Consider the following 18,895-nt stretch of genomic DNA (forward strand, 5'->3'; position numbering starts at 1 on the left):
TTTCTGTTATAAATTTATATTTTGTAATATATTGACACCTCACATTTATCATTGCTTTAACAAATTTGAAAATAGCAAAGGAAAAGACATTGCAGGTCTTTGTGCAAAAAATATTTATCCTGATTATTAATGTAGAAGCCGAAGTAAAGTAACAAATTCAAAGTAGCACATATAAGGATAAAACTGTGATGTTTTAACACTTTGTAAATTTATATATTTAATGATATATGTGAGCTTTTTAAATTTCCGTTGTTGTGACAGGTGCACATATGAGCAATAGATGGTGAAAACTGATGTAGTAGTAGTACTTTGGATATTGTATATTATTAGCTGCTAATTCTCTGTTTACACTTACATAAATGTGTGGAAGTTACCTGGCATCTTAGGTTTGGGTAACATTGAAATACTTGGCCTAAAAGAAAATATATTGCTGGCTTATCTGTGTGATTTTGGGCAATTCATGTAATAAATCATATATAGCTGTATTTGGTGATTATTTCCAGTTACTTAATGAAACTAAGCACTTGCTTTAGGATTAACAAGGGCCAGCTTTGAAATCTTAAAATTTCTGGCATTCCAAGGTATTTTTGCTATTTCCACAATTTAATTTGTATTATTTATTATTATTTTTTATATGTACAAAATGCCTTAATGTTTTCTTTACTTATTCCTAAGGTCACTTATGAAGCTCATAAGGAATATCTAGCCAAAATGTATGAAGAATATCAAAGACAAGAGGAGGAAAACATTAAAAAAGGAAAGAAAGGGAATGTGAGCACCATTTCTGGCCTTTCGTCACAGACAACAGGAGCAAAAGGTGGAATGGAAATTCGAGAGATAGAAGATCTTTCACAAAGCCAGAGCCCAGAAAGTGAGACCGATTACCCTGTCAGCACAGATACCCGAGACTTACTTATGTCAACAAAAGTGTCAGATGATATTCTTGGAAATTCAGATAGACCAGGAAGTGGAGTACATGTGGAAGTACATGATCTTTTAGTAGATATAAAAGCAGAGAAAGTGGAGGCAACAGAAGTAAAGCTCGATGATATGGATTTATCACCGGAGACTTTAGTAGGTGGAGAGAATGGTGCCCTTGTGGAGGTTGAATCTCTACTGGATAATGTATATAGTGCTGCTGTTGAGAAACTCCAGAACAATGTACATGGAGGTGTTGGTATCATTAAAAAAAATGAAGAAAAGGATAATGGTCCATTGATAACATTAGCAGATGAGAAAGAAGAACTTCCCAATAGTAGCACATCATTTCTCTTTGATAAAATACCCAAACAGGAGGAAAAACTGCTTCCTGAACTTTCTAGCAATCACATTATTCCAAATATTCAGGACACACAAGTACATCTTGGTGTTAGTGATGATCTTGGATTGCTTGCTCACATGACTGGTAGCGTAGACTTAACTTGTACATCCAGTATAATAGAAGAAAAAGAGTTCAAAATCCACACAACTTCAGATGGAATGAGCAGTGTTTCTGAAAGAGACTTAGCGTCATCAACTAAGGGGCTGGAGTATGCTGAAATGACTGCTACAACTCTGGAAACTGAGTCTTCTAGTAGCAAAATTGTACCAAATATTGATGCAGGAAGTATAATTTCAGATACTGAGAGGTCTGATGATGGCAAAGAATCAGGAAAAGAAATCCGAAAAATCCAGACAACTACTACGACACAAGTAAGCTATATTACATGAGTTCTAGAAATAAACAAAAATGCATTGCGTAGATAAGAGTTGTTAGCACCAAAGCAGAGTAACTTCTTACCAATTACTTCATGTTTATATTCAATCATACTATAATAGTAATTTACGGAACTAAATAGTGTAGTATAATTTTATGTATATAAGAAATTAAATATATCTCAATAATTTCAACTCTGCCACATTCTTCTGTGTAACTTTGCGCAACCTCTCTGGGCCTAAGTTTCCTTATATAGTACAAGAGGTTGTACTAAAGAATGACCTTTAAGGTCTCTACCAGTTCCAACATTTTATGACTCTGTGCCTACATGTACACATTTTGTACTCAAGATCTTCATTCTGTATCCTCGATTAATTTTAACCTTTTAAGCTTCAGGCCCAACACTGTTCTGTGGAGTATAGAAAAGAGGACTTGGAGCCCAGATTGAACTGATAAATGAAGGGGAAGGGAAAAGGGAACTGTTATTTATCAAGTGCCTGCTATGTTCCGGGCACTGTGCTATATGTTTTCAGATTTAATCCTCACAACAACCCTGTGAGGTAGGTAATACGGCTGAGAAAAAATAGAATTATTAGAAGTGAGAATTTTCTATGCAACATCTTGAATAGGAATATGTTATAGACAATTAAAGACCCTTAGGTCTGGTTGTTAGGAAATGTTAGCGCTTCAGTTTTCACCTCACTGGAGTAAAGCTAAAAACGTGATGTTTTCTGATACAGATTTTAATTATTGAGCTTTGAGTTATGACTACTTTATTTTCTAGGCTAAATAATACCTTATGGTTAAGAATGTAAGAAATCAGAATACTTTTATCGTTAATGACTTGGGTTTTGTTGTCCTCTGGATGTCCCACTTGCCTTTTAATGTCATTGAAGATACATTGAATGTGTTTCCATTAGGGTTATACTGTGAAGAGTAAACCATGCCTTTCTGTGTCTTTGTACTTCAATAAGAATTCTTAATAATATTATGTGTGTGGGGAAGGTATTTTTATTTTTTCTCCAACTGCCAATTTCTATTTCTGTGGCAGTTGCACTGAAGTGATAATTGGCAAAGGATGAGAATACTGAATTAGGTACAGATGTAAAATAAAGGAAAACATCGTGCATTGTTTATTGAACAATAGGCTTGCCTGTTGAACGCTAGAGTTGTCTGTTTTTCATTTGGAGTTTATAGACATTTTTCTGGTTTGTTTTCTAACTTATCAAATGCATTTGTGTTTTTGAATTGAAGTATTGTAAGTGAAATAGACTTTAAAGTTAACTTGAAACTGTTCAAGTAATACTGTTTCTAATCTTGTGCTTTAGTTACAATTAGTTGATGACATATATCCAGTATACTTCACTTTGTATATACTCACTTCAGTAAGGAAGTGATGTGGTCTAATTTAAAGACCCTTAATGGGGTAAAGAGGGCCTGGCTTTCAATGTGAACTTTGGTGTTAACTTTAGGTATTTGATTATCTTGTCTAGTCTCTGCAATAGTAAACTAAAAGCAATAATGGAGACTTCAGCCCCAAAAGTTTCCTGTACAAAGAACTACCAGGTGAATAATATATGTGATATATATTAGCCTGCTAAAGTCATATGCAAAAGCATTAAAGCATTATTTACTTCGCTCACAGTTTCATTTTGAAATAAGGCACTTCTTTTGTATTCCACAAAAGTTCACCTTTTCCTTCTTCAGGCTGTGCAGGGTCGGTCTATCACCCAACAAGACCGAGATCTCCGAGTTGACTTAGGATTTCGAGGAATGCCAATGACTGAGGAACAGCGACGACAGTTTAGCCCAGGTCCACGGACTACAATGTTTCGTATTCCTGAGTTTAAATGGTCTCCAATGCACCAGCGGCTTCTCACTGATTTGCTGTTTGCATTAGAAACCGATGTGCATGTTTGGAGGAGGTAGAAATATTTCTTTTTTATGAATTAAAAGCAAATATTTAAAATCTGCCATTGCCTATTCTATTTTAAAGAGGCTTGACAAAACCAAAAATCTCCTTTGAGTAAAGGAATTTCCACATTTTTATTGTTTACTATTTAAATTCGTACCATTTACTAAATTTATTAGTGATAATATGTATATATATATTGTTTAGAGTTTAAAATCACTCTGTGATGTGTATTCAGAGCCTGTAGTATTTAAGCAGTTAGTGGATATCAGTTCAGAGATAGTAACTTAAAGACAGCAAATCACATAAAATAAACCAGTTTTTCTAAATTTTCAATTTTATTTTTTAATAGTAAACATGCAACAAATTAATTATGAGAGCATATCATTTACATCGGCATGAATACAATTAGGAAGTTGATGAATATAAGTAACAAGGGCAACTTAATGATCTAGCACAACATTCTTAGGAGTGTCGGCTTCATTTTCCTTTTAGGATTTAAGGTGGCTGCTTCAGCTCCCAATGCCAATTCAGCATAAGAAACTTGCCCCCTTAAAAGGCAGAGACTCTTCTTCCTTCCTCTTCCTCCCATTTTTCCTCTGACTCTTCTTCTCTCTCCTCTTTCTCTTCTTTTTCCTCTCTTTTCTTTTTAAAAGAATCCCCTCAAGAAATTCCCCCCTTTTGTCTCATCAGCCAGAATGATCCCATCCTCTTTTGAAATCACTTGTCAGCACAAGAAAACGGGATTATAATAGTTGGCCTATAAGGACTAATACTGGTTAATTAACTAGTAACTAGGTTAAGGCTAATCTTTTCTATACCCAATCAAGCTCAGTAATAGAACAAAATTTAGAATGTGTGTTAGCAAAGAAAAAGTTGTAAGTGTTGTGGAGTCAATAAAGTCTGCCATAGAAAGATTTTACTTTTATTTCATCAATTTGTTCTTAGACTACTCATATCTTTTCATTGCTAATTGTTATATGATAAATTACCTAGAGATGGTAACTGAGGAAACCAAAGTACCATGAAATACATTACTGTTAACATGAAGACCAATGTACAGAGATAAATAATGGAATTTAATAATTATAATATGAGTAGCCTCCAAGTGAGTGATACTCAGCTTTTTTTCCATCCACCTACTCTGTGTTTTTTTGTCTTTGATGGGCTCTCATGAAATTACCCAAGAAGAATTTAATGTAATTTAAATTTTTTAAAGGTAACACTTTATTTTTAGGACAGGTAGAAACATCTTGAAATTTTCGATATACAGTGATAGATAATAATTCACAGCTCTAAAAAGGTGAGCATTATTGACTTAATTTTGGCCATGGAGTAGTTTCTTTTTTTTCCCTCTTAATTTTTTTCACCATTAAAAAACAGTTCAGGCCAGGTTTAGTGGCTCATGCCTATAATCCCAGCACTTTGGGAGGCCAAGGCTGAAGGATGGCTTGAGCTCAGAAGTTCGAGACCAGCCTGAGCAACATGGCAAGACCCTGTTTCTGCAAACTTAGCTAGGCATGGTGGTGTCAGCCTGTAGTCCCAGCTACTCAGGAATCACCTTGGCCCAGGGAGGTTGAGGCTACAGTGAACCATGATCCCACCACTGCACTCTAGTCTGGATGGCAGAAGAGATCCTGTCTCAAAAAGAAAAAAAAAAGTTTATATATTTTTATATTTTTGACTGATACCAAATGAAAGCAGTATAATTTTTTGACATCTACATTGTGTGTTTTGTATCAGAACACTCTACTACCAACTTACTTTGAGATTTTATTTCTTTTTTTATTCAATAAAATGCATTGATTTATTTATATTCCCTATCATGTCACTTCTTTAACGGTATACATTTTCAATGTGACTGGTCAAAGGTTGGGCTGCAGTCATTGGTTATGTGACAAATTGAAACTGCCTACAAAATAGAACTTATAGTTAAATTTTTAGGTTTTCAGTTTCAAATTTTATTTGTCCTTATTTATGAAAATTTTGAATTGGTTATATTTTGAGTTTCCATATTATTTTTAACATTAGATACACTTTTTATATTTAAAAGGTTTTACCTTTCAACCAAAAAAGTTCAGATTTGGCAAAAATAATATTTTTAGCCAAATTTATTGACTCAGTCACATGTCTTAGAATCTAGTACTATATTTTTCAAGCAAAAAAAAAAAAAGTTAATATACTTAGATAAAACCCTGTGGAGATGAATGCTTAGTTTTTGGCATATGTTATTTCAATTATAAATTGCTTTATTTTGTAATAATTCCATTTTAAATATGTCTAGCTCCTGAAATTCTGTACTTTTTCACTTGTTATTCCAAGTAAATTGTCTAAGCTTCTCATTTAAGTAAGCAAAATACATACTCATTTCTGTTGTTTTTCTGTATTTTAGCCATTCCACAAAGTCTGTAATGGATTTTGTCAATAGCAATGAAAATATTATTTTTGTACATAACACAATTCACCTCATTTCCCAAATGGTAGACAACATCATCATTGCTTGTGGAGGAATTTTACCTTTGCTCTCTGCTGCTACATCACCAACTGTAAGTACTTTGCCTCCATCTAGTGGTTATATGTTATAACTACATAACTTGAGCATTTCAGTGGTGTTCTGTGCTGCAGATTTTAACCAGACCTGTACTTTTTAGGGAACTTTTTAACCATTTAAATTTCTATTTCCACCTTTTTTATTTATCGTTGGGTTTCAGGTATGTGTGGTTATGAAAATATTTCTCTGGTAATTCTGATGAATACTTCATCATCAGAAAAGTATTGTATTCTTAATCAGAGATATTACATATCTCTTCAAATCCATAGTATAATAAACTCTTAAAATCCTTGTTATTTAACATTTTCATTTATTTACTGATTCAACATTTGTTTTACAAAATCTAGCCTTGTCTTGATTTGTTTCCATAGAAAACATTGAAATGTGTTAATATAATACATTTTAAAGGCATTTAATATTATGTATGTCATTTAAAATATAATAGGTCAATGTTAACTTTGTTATTAAAAACAAAATCTTTGATTCATACCAAAGCAGACTCTATAGCTACTTGCTCAGATGGGAAAGAATATAGAACTATGCTACTCATATTATGCATATTCTTATTGCCGTATTCGAAACTCATCCTTAAGCTCAAAAAGTAAACCTTTGCCAGAGGGAAATGTGTCATTTTACTAAGATGTCTACTAGTTGGTAAGACAGTGTTTCCAAGTTGATCTCCAAGTTTATTTCATCATTAACAAGCTTTTTGTACATGACTTTTTCTTTCCCTCCATCTCTCCGTCCCTCCCTCCCTCCCTCCCTCCCTCCCTTCCTTCCTTCCTTCCTTCCTTCCTTCCTTTTTGGGATGGAGTCATGCACTGTCACCCAGGCTGAGTGCAATGGTGCCATCTTGGCTTACTGCAACCTCTCCCTTCTGGATTCAAGTGATTCTCCTGCCTCAGCCTCCCTAGTAGCTGGGATTACAGGTGCACGCCACCACTCAGAAGTTTTTGTATTTTTAGAAGAGATAGGTTTCACCATGTTGATGAGGCTGGTCTCAAACTCCTGACCTTGTGATTCACCCGCCTTGGCCTCCCAAAGTTGCCTGGCCCGACTCTTTTTCTTACTCTCCTTTTGTCAATGCCACCACCACCACCACCACCACCACCACCACCACAGCAACATTGAAACTTCAGTATTAGCAGCCACAGGCTATATCCTCACACACTTTCCCCAGGCCTTACTCTTTTATTTTATTCATGAATTTGCTCAAGAAGTCCACAGAGGGAAACATGCCAAGTTAGGAAGGAGCAATGCAATAGAGCAAGTCACCAGTAGGGTCTTAATCAAATTAGCAGCTAAACCAAGGAAATAGAGCTAAGAAGAATAGTATAAATGGTTGATGGGATGTGAAGAGTCCAAGTATTCATACACCACTCTTTAATCTCTCTTTTCCTCTGATGATTTATACCAAATTCCGGTTAATTGAGACTTATGTATGATTTTTAAAATGCTTTCTAATAGTGAGACATAGAGAACATTTTTCTTTTCTTCTTCTTTTTTTTTTTTTTGAGACAGTGACCCAGGCCGAAGTACAGCAGGGCAATCTCAGCTTACTGCAGCTTCTGCCTCCTGGGTTCAAGCAATTCTCCTGCCTAAGCCTCCTGAGTAGCTGGGATTACAGGCATGCACCACCACACCAGCTAATTTTTGTGTTTTTAATAGAGATGGGGTTTTGCCATGTTGGCCAGGCTGGTCTCAAATTCCTGACCTCAGATGACGTGCCTGTCTTGGCCTCCCAAAGTGCAGGGATTACAGGCATGGGCCACCGTATCTGGCCAACATTTTTTTTTTTTTAATATAGTAAATACTGAATACATCAATGCTTTCCTTGTGGCATTTTTCTTGATCACGTAAATGATATTTTATGTCTTATAAATTATCATTTGTTATAAATAAATTTTAAAAGGTTGTGTTGAAATTCACTTTGAAATGTAATACTGAATGTTTTTAAATTTTTTACGGAACAAAAAATGCTTCTTATATAAAATAAACAGATTAGCAGTAAGTTACGAAAATTTGTATAGGTTTAAAATATTCACATTGCTGAATAGCTTTCCACATTTTATAATCAAAAGATCTTTATTAAGATAGGATATTAAGTTAATGAAATTATAACATGTATACTATTGCACCAGTCAAATGTGCTTATTTATTTTATGATAATTGTACAATATAGATACTGACGCTTTAAGGTTGGCTTCCAAAATAATTACGATTCAATTTTGACTACTATAGTTTTTTTAAAATTATTTATTATGTAGACTGTCTCAACAAACTTGGTAATTCATTCAATTATGGACACCTTTGTTTATTTTCTCAACTTCTATATTTTTGTTATTTTGGCCCATTAATTGTTTGGACCTATGCCTGGTTGTACCACATACCTGATTTTCTGTTCTTTGAATGAATTGCTTCGTTAAGAGAAATAGCCGAACCTTTCTCCCATTTCGTATCTGGTAGAACTATGATTGGTGCTGACTGCTGCATGTTGTTTTTATAGTACTGTGTTGTGTAGTATTCTTGCTAGAAGTTGTAACGTAGCAAAGGGAAAAAGTTAGGAAAGAGGAAGTTCAATAAAGAATAAATTAGACTTGAATATTTGGACTTTTTATATTTAAATTTAAAATGTAAAAAGTCATAAGAGAATTTTGGAAGGGATAAGCAAAAAAAGGAAGCATTGGCAACCGTGAAGATTACAGAAGGGAAACTTTGTCTTGAGATGCTTTTAGAATTTTAATACTAGATAAATGAAGAGAGATGGAAACATTTGAAACTAATGTTTGAGTGATCTGGTAATTTTGTTTACATATATAATTTTTCAGAATATTCTTATATGCAGATACACATTTTATGAATAAATAGGAATAATAATGGTTTACAGCAGTAGTTGGCAAACTTTTTTGTATGGGGCCAGATAGGAAATATTTTAGGTTTCATTTAGGGCAAATATTTTAGGGCAGTATGGCTATCTGTCACAGCTACTCAACTCTGCTGCAAAAGTACAAAAGCAGCCATAGACGATACATAAACAAATATTTTTTGGCTGCTGTTTCTATGGGATTGGCATTGAACTGGTCTCTTTTCTGCTCCAGAAGCTTACATAGGTATAATAATTTATACTAGAGATAACATTTATGTACTGCTGTTGTAGTATCATCATCATGGAAGAAAATTTTGAACTGTTTAATCTTAGTTGGGAGGAAAATATCTTAATGGAACTTAAGAAAAAAAGAATATATATATTGTTTATAATGATAGTTTGAGTACCTGGAACTTAGTACCCTTGAAGAAGCTGCACTTTATGGAAGTTTCAGTTTTCCCTAGATTACTTAAATTCATATGTAGCACAGAAAATAAATTACAAAAATAGTTTCAGATCTCCGAGTTAGACCAATAGTTTTAACTGTAGTGCTTGAGGGGGAAAAGATAGACCTCTTAGTATGCAGTTTGGCCAATCTTTGATTTGGGAAAACAGCGTTGTTTTTGTTGTTGTTGATGAGTTTTTTAGTTAATATTTCTGTGACTAGTTAGTTGACTCCTCTCACTTATTCTCTACTGTATTGTTTAAGTTGGTCATGAATAAAAGCAAAGAATTGGAGAAGAAAAACAAAAGCAAAGGACCTGGATCAACCACAGATTGCACACTTTGTGATTTCAAGTTGACCGCTTTGGTCAGCCATCCAGAACACTGAATATTACAGAGTTTAATTCAGTGGCTTAATTTTCTCTGTTTCAGAAAAATGGTAGAGACTGACATTTCTGACTCTCCTAGTAGTTTCATAATGATAAGAAAGAAGAGCTGCTTTTTCTTTTCTGTACAAAAATGACAAAGTCTTAATTTTAGTTTATTTTTATTATCAAAATATATCATAAATAGATTTGGAAAAATTACTAATAATGTTGGTTTTGCTTTTGTTTATCTCATAGGACTGATCTTAATTTAGTATTATCAAGATGCTTTTATATGTTTTTCTACACAATGTACCATGAAAATATCATGTCTTACAATTTATACTCATATGTACTTGTCAAAAATTAGAATAGTTGATGATTTTTATTGTGAAACTTAATCCTATCTAATATTTGAATATGCTGAATATAATTATTAACTTAATAAGAACCTTAAACTTACTAAAATATCTATTTAATTACCTTAGTTTATATTCAGGCCTCATTTATTATATCAAGTTAATTTCTACCATGGGAAAGTGGTTTATAAGTTATAATCTCTCAAATATTTTATTATTTTAATAACTTCTGGGAATTTTGAACTATGGGAAGGATTCTGTATATTTGAGAATACAAATTACATTATTTCCTTATAGAAAATTCTAGAGATTGGTATATATAGTTCATTTCCCTGAGTCATTTCTGCCTAAACCAGAATTGAAGTAGAGATTTTGTAGAGGCATTATATTAGCTTATTTATTAAAATATTGCATTAATTATAGGAAAAGGTATTTGTTTTATAAAATGGAGTATGCATTATTTGTAATACGAACTATACTTATATTTATTATTTGGGCAGAGTTACTACAATAAAAATAAATTGAAGTCTAAATATTTGATATTTAACCTTGATCATATGTAATTGATAAAATGAAAATCTCTTCTGAGAGTTTGCTTTTAATAAAATAATCAAATATAATTTTAAAATATATTATTTTGTGTTTCAATTTTACATTGTATTTTCATTTAATTTAATAATTTCCTTTTCTTGTACTTTTTTGGTCTGTCGTCTGTTTTGTCTAATGCATGTCCAGGGTTCTAAGGTTAGTATTACTTTTGTAGTAATTTTCAGCTTTTCAGTTTCAAGTTTTGTTTTTACTTATTTATGAAATTTTTGACTTGGTTATATTTTGAGTTTCCATATCATCTTTAACATTAGACCTATCTTTTGTACATTTAAAAGAGTCATTGAAAGGATTATTTTCCCAATGCATTGATGTATCACTATTTTATTATGCACAATAATTTCTAGATTAAACTATCATAATGAACACAATGGTGTCACAGTCATATGTACAATCAGATTTTAATTGGTTTTAAGGAAAGTAAATTGGATGAAATATATTATTCTAAGATTTAGTAATTGTATGAGAGTGATCTTTATTTTTTTAGCGGTATCTTATGATGCTTACATACATATTTAATTATTTTTTAAATTAAATTTATATAAAATGGATACAAATTCTCTTTTAGACTTCTGTGTTGAAAATGTCTTTTACTTTAAAAATTTATTTTTGAGTCAAAAAAACGCTTTGGTGGATTATATGGACACCTTAATAATTCTATTTATAATTCACTCATTTTAAAATGAAAGCATAGTTTAACAGTTCAAAACACTCAAAATAAAACCATTATATAATGCATAAAGTGAGATAGCTGTCTTGCAATTTCAGTGATTCAAGATGATGAAGAATTTCTTTGAGAACACAGATATAGATATTCTAAATCCTAACATTTGAAAAATTATTTACAGTATTTGATAGACCTAAGAAATGGCCAAGTTCATCATTCCTTTATAGAACATTTTAAATTGAAAACAGATTTAAAATGAATTTTTTGCTTTTTCTTATGAACTATGATGTCATGGTCATGGATTTTTAATTGATATTATAAAATGATGCTGTGTATTAATGAAGTGCTAAGAAGTAGAGAATCTGCATTTTTAAATCCAAGTAATGAATTATTTCTTTATGCCATGTGTACTGAATTGGCATAATGTAACAACTGAAAACAAATTTCTGTCTCTTTCCAGGCTCATTTTAGAGAGAGTGGTTTTACCCTTATTTTGTTAAATGGCAGGAGGAATAGTTACATTTTATATGCCATTTAAAACTGAGTTTAGTTACATGCTTGCAGTAGTCACCTATCATTTTTATTGCCCACTTTGTGCACAAGAAATGTTTTGAGTATTTTGAGTTCTTTTTTGAATGTTTTCTGCTCACGTTTCCATGTTAATGCTCCTGCTTCTTCCAAGCAAGGAGAAATTTAGGTATAAAGATGGCTATAAACAATGTCAAAACGGAACATTAAATAGGAGTAGATACTTATTATATAAGCTAACCTCATAGTTGAATTTATCATTTGGTTAAGAGGTAATGTTAATTGGTATGGCTAGTGTTTCCATTTCAGAAAATTTCAACAATATTATTTTTTACTTATAAAGCATCCCCTTCCTTGGTTCCTTGAGCCACTGATAAAATGAGGGCTAATCATAAGGAACAAAAATAATTAACATACTATGTAGTCCATGGGGCAAAATAAAGTAAGAAATGTTAACATTGCTTAAAAGACTACAAAGTTACATATGTTAAGAAACATGATAGGTTGTAATATTCCCTCTGAAATCAGAAAATTAGATTTTATTGTAGACAATATTTTAGTGAAAGTACAGTTTTCCAATCTAGAATGCTATGGTTCTATTACTAGTGTTTTATAAGTCACGAATTAAATATCTGCAGATGAGTTAGTGATCTTGATTATTTTTACCCTAGAGTTTTATCGTATATGAAAAGTACCTAGTTGTTTCAGTTTATTCTAAAATGGATAAGAAATTGTTATTCTAAATTGATAGCCATCTCATTTTGATCCTAAGTTAAATTATCATATATTTTCCCTATTATTCATCATACATTTATAGGAAATAAAAATTAAAGCCCACCTTTTTATTATTGGGAATGAAGATTTTAGGAAAGAAATATCAATTTAAAATCTTTATACATTATAAAATAAAACAATTAGTATAAGTACATATATATAGTTCTCTCTAAGTATCTTTGTGAAATCATCTTAAGTTTAGAATGTCATTTTTATAACTAAAGACATTTAAAGCTAATGTTGATTTTAAAATGGGCTTTTCCTTTATTCAAGGATTATTGATAGGTAAAGTAACCAAATTTGGTAACCAGCTCTGGTGATTATATGGAATTAGTTGTTCATTTATTTTGTTTGTAAAACATGATAAATATATTAAATTATGCTCACCTGTAGTAAATATGCATATGTATTATATTTCCAAATTTCCAAATTTTAAACAAGACTTAAATCTTCTACTTTTTTAAAGACGGAATTGGAAAATATTGAAGTGACACAAGGCATGTCAGCTGAGACAGCAGTAACTTTCCTCAGCCGGCTGATGGCTATGGTTGATGTACTTGTTTTTGCAAGCTCTCTAAATTTTAGTGAGATTGAAGCTGAAAAAAACATGTCTTCTGGAGGTTTAATGCGGCAGTGCCTAAGATTAGGTAAGTCTGTTAGAACAAAATGCAACAGTGCCTAAGATTAGGTAAGTCTGTTAGAACAATAGTGCATGTCAAGTAATTACCTACAGATCAGTTTCATAAATCCCTATGGTACTACATAAAAAAATTTTTACATACCATGTAAAAAATTGATTATGTAAATTCATTATATAATATAGAGATTATATTGAAATATAGAGATTATTTTTATAATTCATCAGAATTACTAAATTAAAAAAAAATTGTGTCTTCACACTGGAGGTGTCACAGAACTGGTCATCTTTAATGGTTTATAATTTGAAATCAAGAGTAAAATGTACTTGGAATTCTTTCAAAATCAGTAAGACTAACATTTGTCATTGAAGTGATTTTAATGCAAATCTGTTTATGAATCCACATTTGATAAACTAATGCTGAGGGTAGTGTCTTACTCCACAAACATGTTAGATATACATAATGCTGGAAGGTTAAAATAAACTATCCCAATCTTACTGCTTCTTGAAGTGAACAAATGTCCCTATTTAAACACTGTTAACCCATGTTGTTCACCTTTTATCTGTGTGGCAGTGAAACTTTTTTATGTTTTAAAAAAATTATTGATCCATAAATTCAGAACTGTGAAGTTCAGTGGGTAACAGAATAAGGAAGGATATATTAGGGGTTTCAAAGACCCTGGTAATGTTTTGTTTCTTCAGCTGCTTAGTGGTATATGGGTATTTTGTTTTATTTTTTAACTGCATGTATATTTTGTAGGTACTTTGATTTTACTGTATTTCATAATTTTAAAAATTACTGATCTAGTTGATTTTAAGAGTAATAATTTATGAAGCAAGGGGAAAGAAAGGGAAAAAGTAACAAACTAGCAACTTTTCCAGGACACAAAAGTCAACAATTTATATTAACAATATGTTTTTGAATTTTAAAATAGTTTGTTGTGTTGCTGTGAGAAACTGTTTAGAATGTCGGCAAAGACAGAGAGACCGGGGAAATAAATCTTCACATGGAAGCAGTAAACCTCAGGAAGTTCCCCAAAGTGTGACTGCCACAGCAGCTTCAAAAGTAAATAAACATTATTTTTTCTGGTCAAATATAATTTACCTGAAAAAACTCTTTTTTAAATTTATGAGAACAAAGTGCCATGGTACTGCTCAGTGATAGAGAACAAGGGCATTGTCATTAGGCAGTTCTGGACTGCTTCGCAATTGTGTTACCAAGATCAATTAACTTCTGTGAGATTTGTGTGTTTTGGTTATTAAATGAAGATACTGTCAATTTCTACTTGATAAATTTCTTAGAAATATTATATCATAATTAGCACTAAAAAACTGTTATTTCTGTTTTTAATAGTCACATATTTTCACAGAGTTTAAGTATGAGTAATGCTCATTTTAAATGAGTAGGTATAATAGTCTACAAAAACTAATTGAATACCCATTCAGTGAATGAATATTTTGAGATATACCATTAATTTTCATTCTAAATTAGCTCTCTTTATCATATGCTTAACTGGCTTTTGGTGTCACATCCAGTTTCATTAACATGCCTTTCTAGGTTCTGTGCCTGATCCTTTCTTGCTTCTCCAGCATCAGCTGTTATCCAGTTACTCTGGCTTGTGCTGTTTTAGTCATACCATAGATTTCATTCAGTTCATCAGAAGAAGCTTTCTCCCTTAACTTCTCAGACTTTTATATAATTTCCTTTCCATGAAATATTTATCCTTATTTTTTATCCAACTAAAATCTATGCAACTACTAGGTTACCTTAAATGCTATATTTTCTGAGGAAAATGTTGTTGACATCCTCACTAGCACCCTAGTCAGTCTAGGTTAGTTTCTTCTGTTTGATGTTTTCATAAAATTACATATGTCTGTTAGCACTCATTATATTTGTAATTACATGTTTAATATTGATACAGTAACTGCTCAATAGGTGAAGGTGTGTGAAGTAGAAGTTTAATTCATCTTTAAAGTTCTATGGCTTTAAACTTCTGCAGATGGCAAGCCGACTGACCACATATTTATCCTATTAGTTGGTTATTTGCAGTATTGTAGCTTTTTTCTTTTCCACTACTGTCACAGAACATTTGTAATTTGACTATATATTATTTACTGCTCACAGGACTCCATAGTGCTCTTATTTGCTTGGGAAATTAAATACAAATGGATCATCAATAATGCCTGATATCATTTGTGTAGACATAGTAGACAGATAGTCACTTGAGGGCAGGGTCTGTGTTGTAGATCCTTGTAACTTCAGAGTATTTATAGCATTTGAGTACTTTGTAAAAAGAGCACAACTCTAGAATCAGACAGTTCTGAGTATGTATTCTGGCTTTACAACTTAACTGGTTTTGTGACCTGAGATAAATCTCTTAACTTTCTGTGTCTCCGTTTTCTAATCTTTACAATGAATAAAAATCTTAATATACAGAGTGTTTGCATTAATTAGATAAAAAGTGATAATAGACTGACATGCTTAGATTTCTGGCATGGACTGAACATTCAATTTTTACTGATTTGTTCCCCTGTCTAGCAGTTTGCCACTTAATATGTTCTCGGTGTACTTAGTTCAGACACCTTTGAGATGTAAGCTCTTCAGAAAATCAATTTATTTAGTATTTTGTAGATATTATAAATAAAGTAGATAATAGAACGTAGTTAATAGAAAGTCCTTAAAGATTTTTAAGCCTGGTATCTCACTGATTGTAGAATATGGACAGAAAAGACCAGTGGGAAGGAAATTGGTAGTAATTTACTTGAGCTAATCAGTATTTCTCTGGCAAGAACTTTGGCAGTGAAAAATGGGTAAGAAGTGATAAGTGTAAAAATACTGGGGGAAGATTTGACATTTCACAACAATGAATGGACCTGAGTAGTGGGTTTCCCGCCCCCCTTCCCATGTTTATACATTTCTTATGTGGCACTTCAGTAAGTAAATCGGGTAATTTTTGAATGTGACGGGAAAGTTTCTTGCCACTAACCTTTGTGGACTTGCGTGAGTCCTATAACTTCATGTGACCTCATTTTTATACTGTGTGAAAAGGAACAATTACACAAGCTTTTCCTATCTTGTTGTTTTTATAAGGATCAGGTTAAGGATAGAGAAATATATAGAAAATAAAATATTTCTAATCTTAAAATCTGTGTTATAAATTCATTTATGCTATAAAATAGTTATACATATAAAATCTTATATAGTAATATAATAATCTCATGTATTATAAAAGCATGTTGGATAAATGAATCCAGAGACTCAAAAGAGATTTGTTAACTAGAGATACAGAAAGTGAGGCTCAAGAACTCTTCTGAAGTCCAAGATGAATGTTTATTCTACCATAATCTTACCTGCCTTTATGAGTCTATAGTGGTCACTGTGCTGATAAAAAACAAGAATGCTAGTATGGAAACCATGACATGAGTAGAGAACAGAAAATGTGCCTTGTAGTAGAGTATTATTGTTAATAAATGTTAACTCAGACAGGAGGAGATAAATGATGCAACCGCTTTAGCCTGAATTAAGAAGTGATACTTCTATATATTTCCTGTAATATATTGTCTATTCACAATTCTGTTTTTTTTAAAGACTCCATTGGAAAATGTTCCAGGTAACCTTTCTCCTATAAAGGATCCTGATAGACTTCTTCAGGATGTTGATATCAATCGCCTTCGTGCTGTTGTCTTTCGGGATGTGGTAAGTTATCCCTGATTGGTTTCCCTGAAATAAACCTTCTACTGTCATTTGTATGAAATAAGTTTTATAAGAAAGCTGCATATTAAAATAACATTCCCTAGTATCTGGGATTGTTGGTTTATTGCACACTTCTCATTGTAAAATGGTTGAACCTTAGCTGTCTCTGAAAGCTTATTGATAATGTTACTTTTTAAAAAATGCTCTGAAATTTTGATGTAATTTGCTTGCATACTAAGAATAGGACTGGCCCTAAGAAATTATAATTCACTTTATCTTGTATCACCTACCCCTTTCTTAGTACTCCTTGCCTCATTTCCAAGTAATGAACATTTTGTTATTATTAATGTTCCTTACATTATGGATGAAAGAGATTAATTCATTAGGTGTTACTGACAGTTACTTTTGGAAGAGGGGCAATTAAAGAATAATCTGTACTTTAAAAATACAGGTATCAATGGGAATTTGAGTGAGAAAGATAGCTTAATAAAGCTAAAGGGAATAGGCAAGTTAAAGAGGTTTCATGAAACCCTCCAATCTTACGATCGCTTACTCCAGGTAAATAAATAAAAAATTGGCCTTTCCATAAATTGCGTAGAAACATATATGGTGTTTCATATCAGATTTAATGTTGACAGCATTTCTTAACATAGTTATTATAAACCAGCCACTTTAATTCTGTTTTTATTTTAGTTGATTCTTATTTAGTTGATGATTCTATATGAAATGTACAAGAAAGTTTATATTTGAAATTTATATTTAACAATAAATTGAATGGCATGCTTTGTACTTTAGAAAATGATTAAAATATATTAGGTTAAATAAAATAATGCTCTATGTTAGAATGTACAATAGAAAAATTGTCACTATGTTTAATATATACTAATTATCATAAAACACTAGGAAAATTCCAAACATACCAACAGAAAAATAGGTGACGAACGCAAGGCAACAAACATGATAAAAATTCAGTATCCTTAGTTGTCAACAGAATGCAGTCATATTGTTCACTATTAAATAAACTAAAAAATTTTAAATGATAATACCTGGCATTGCCTGGGTGCAGTGAAACCTGCTCTGTCAAATATCACTGGTGTTTGAGCTTTCAAATAGCTCTTTGCCGATATGGTTGAAACTCTTACAAATATTGATGCCCCAGTGAACCAACAGAAATTAGTAGTTCTAGTCTGAATTTGTTTAACTTAATGTTTTCATCAAAGATACCTACAGGAAAATCAGCAACATTATAAATATCTAACAGTAGAATTTTTGCCTAAAAAGTCTTGGTCTAGTCAGTTAGCAGTAAGCTGTTCAGCCTTTAAGCTTATATTTTTGAAGGAAATTTAATGACAAGGGAAAATGATCATGATATACTTAAAGAGAAAGCAACAGCGTGTAAAAGTACATTTATTACACAAATATTATACATAATATTTGTGTATTCTTATTGTATGTACATATATATGTGCATCTTTATTTTAAAAAAAGACTGAAAAAATATACCAGTATTCTACCAATGATTATCTCTAGGTAAACAGATTTTATTCTTTTCTTTATCCTTTTATGCTTTTCTGTGTTTTTAGATTTTCTATAATAAATCTAAATTGTTTTTATAATTAATAAATAATGAAGGTAGTTTTTAAAAGGGATACTACATTAAAGTATAAAAACCACAATGTATAAACTCACCATAATCTAAACTCTAATCTAGACTTGGAAATAATATATCATTCTTACTGACAGTTTATCTAAAAATGGGAATAGTCATCATGAAAAACTGTGTTGTGAAAAGGATT

The 18,895-nt window shown here is 31.8% G+C and overlaps 1 protein-coding gene across 9 annotated transcripts in view; it reads left to right on the forward strand.

Annotated features, from left to right (window-relative positions):
* Positions 1-18,895, forward strand: part of NBEA (neurobeachin) — a 707,023-nt gene that overhangs the window by 203,338 nt on the left and 484,790 nt on the right. For 6 of the 9 annotated variants that reach the window (XM_017537954.2, XM_037741813.1, XM_017537951.2 and 3 more), the window contains exons 22-28: positions 676-1,692; positions 3,404-3,621; positions 6,001-6,154; positions 10,929-10,937; positions 13,235-13,415; positions 14,341-14,471; positions 16,995-17,102. In XM_017537954.2, coding sequence (XP_017393443.1) covers positions 676-1,692; positions 3,404-3,621; positions 6,001-6,154; positions 10,929-10,937; positions 13,235-13,415; positions 14,341-14,471; positions 16,995-17,102 — 1,818 coding nt within the window. The remainder of the gene's footprint in view (positions 1-675; positions 1,693-3,403; positions 3,622-6,000; positions 6,155-10,928; positions 10,938-13,234; positions 13,416-14,340; positions 14,472-16,994; positions 17,103-18,895) is intronic. The other 3 variants (XM_037741814.1, XM_017537952.2, XM_037741816.1) reach the window with 1 other exon arrangement.

Source organism: Cebus imitator, unplaced genomic scaffold (assembly GCF_001604975.1).
Source record: "Cebus imitator isolate Cc_AM_T3 unplaced genomic scaffold, Cebus_imitator-1.0 Scaffold108, whole genome shotgun sequence".
In the NCBI taxonomy this organism is placed as follows: Eukaryota; Metazoa; Chordata; class Mammalia; order Primates; family Cebidae; genus Cebus; species Cebus imitator.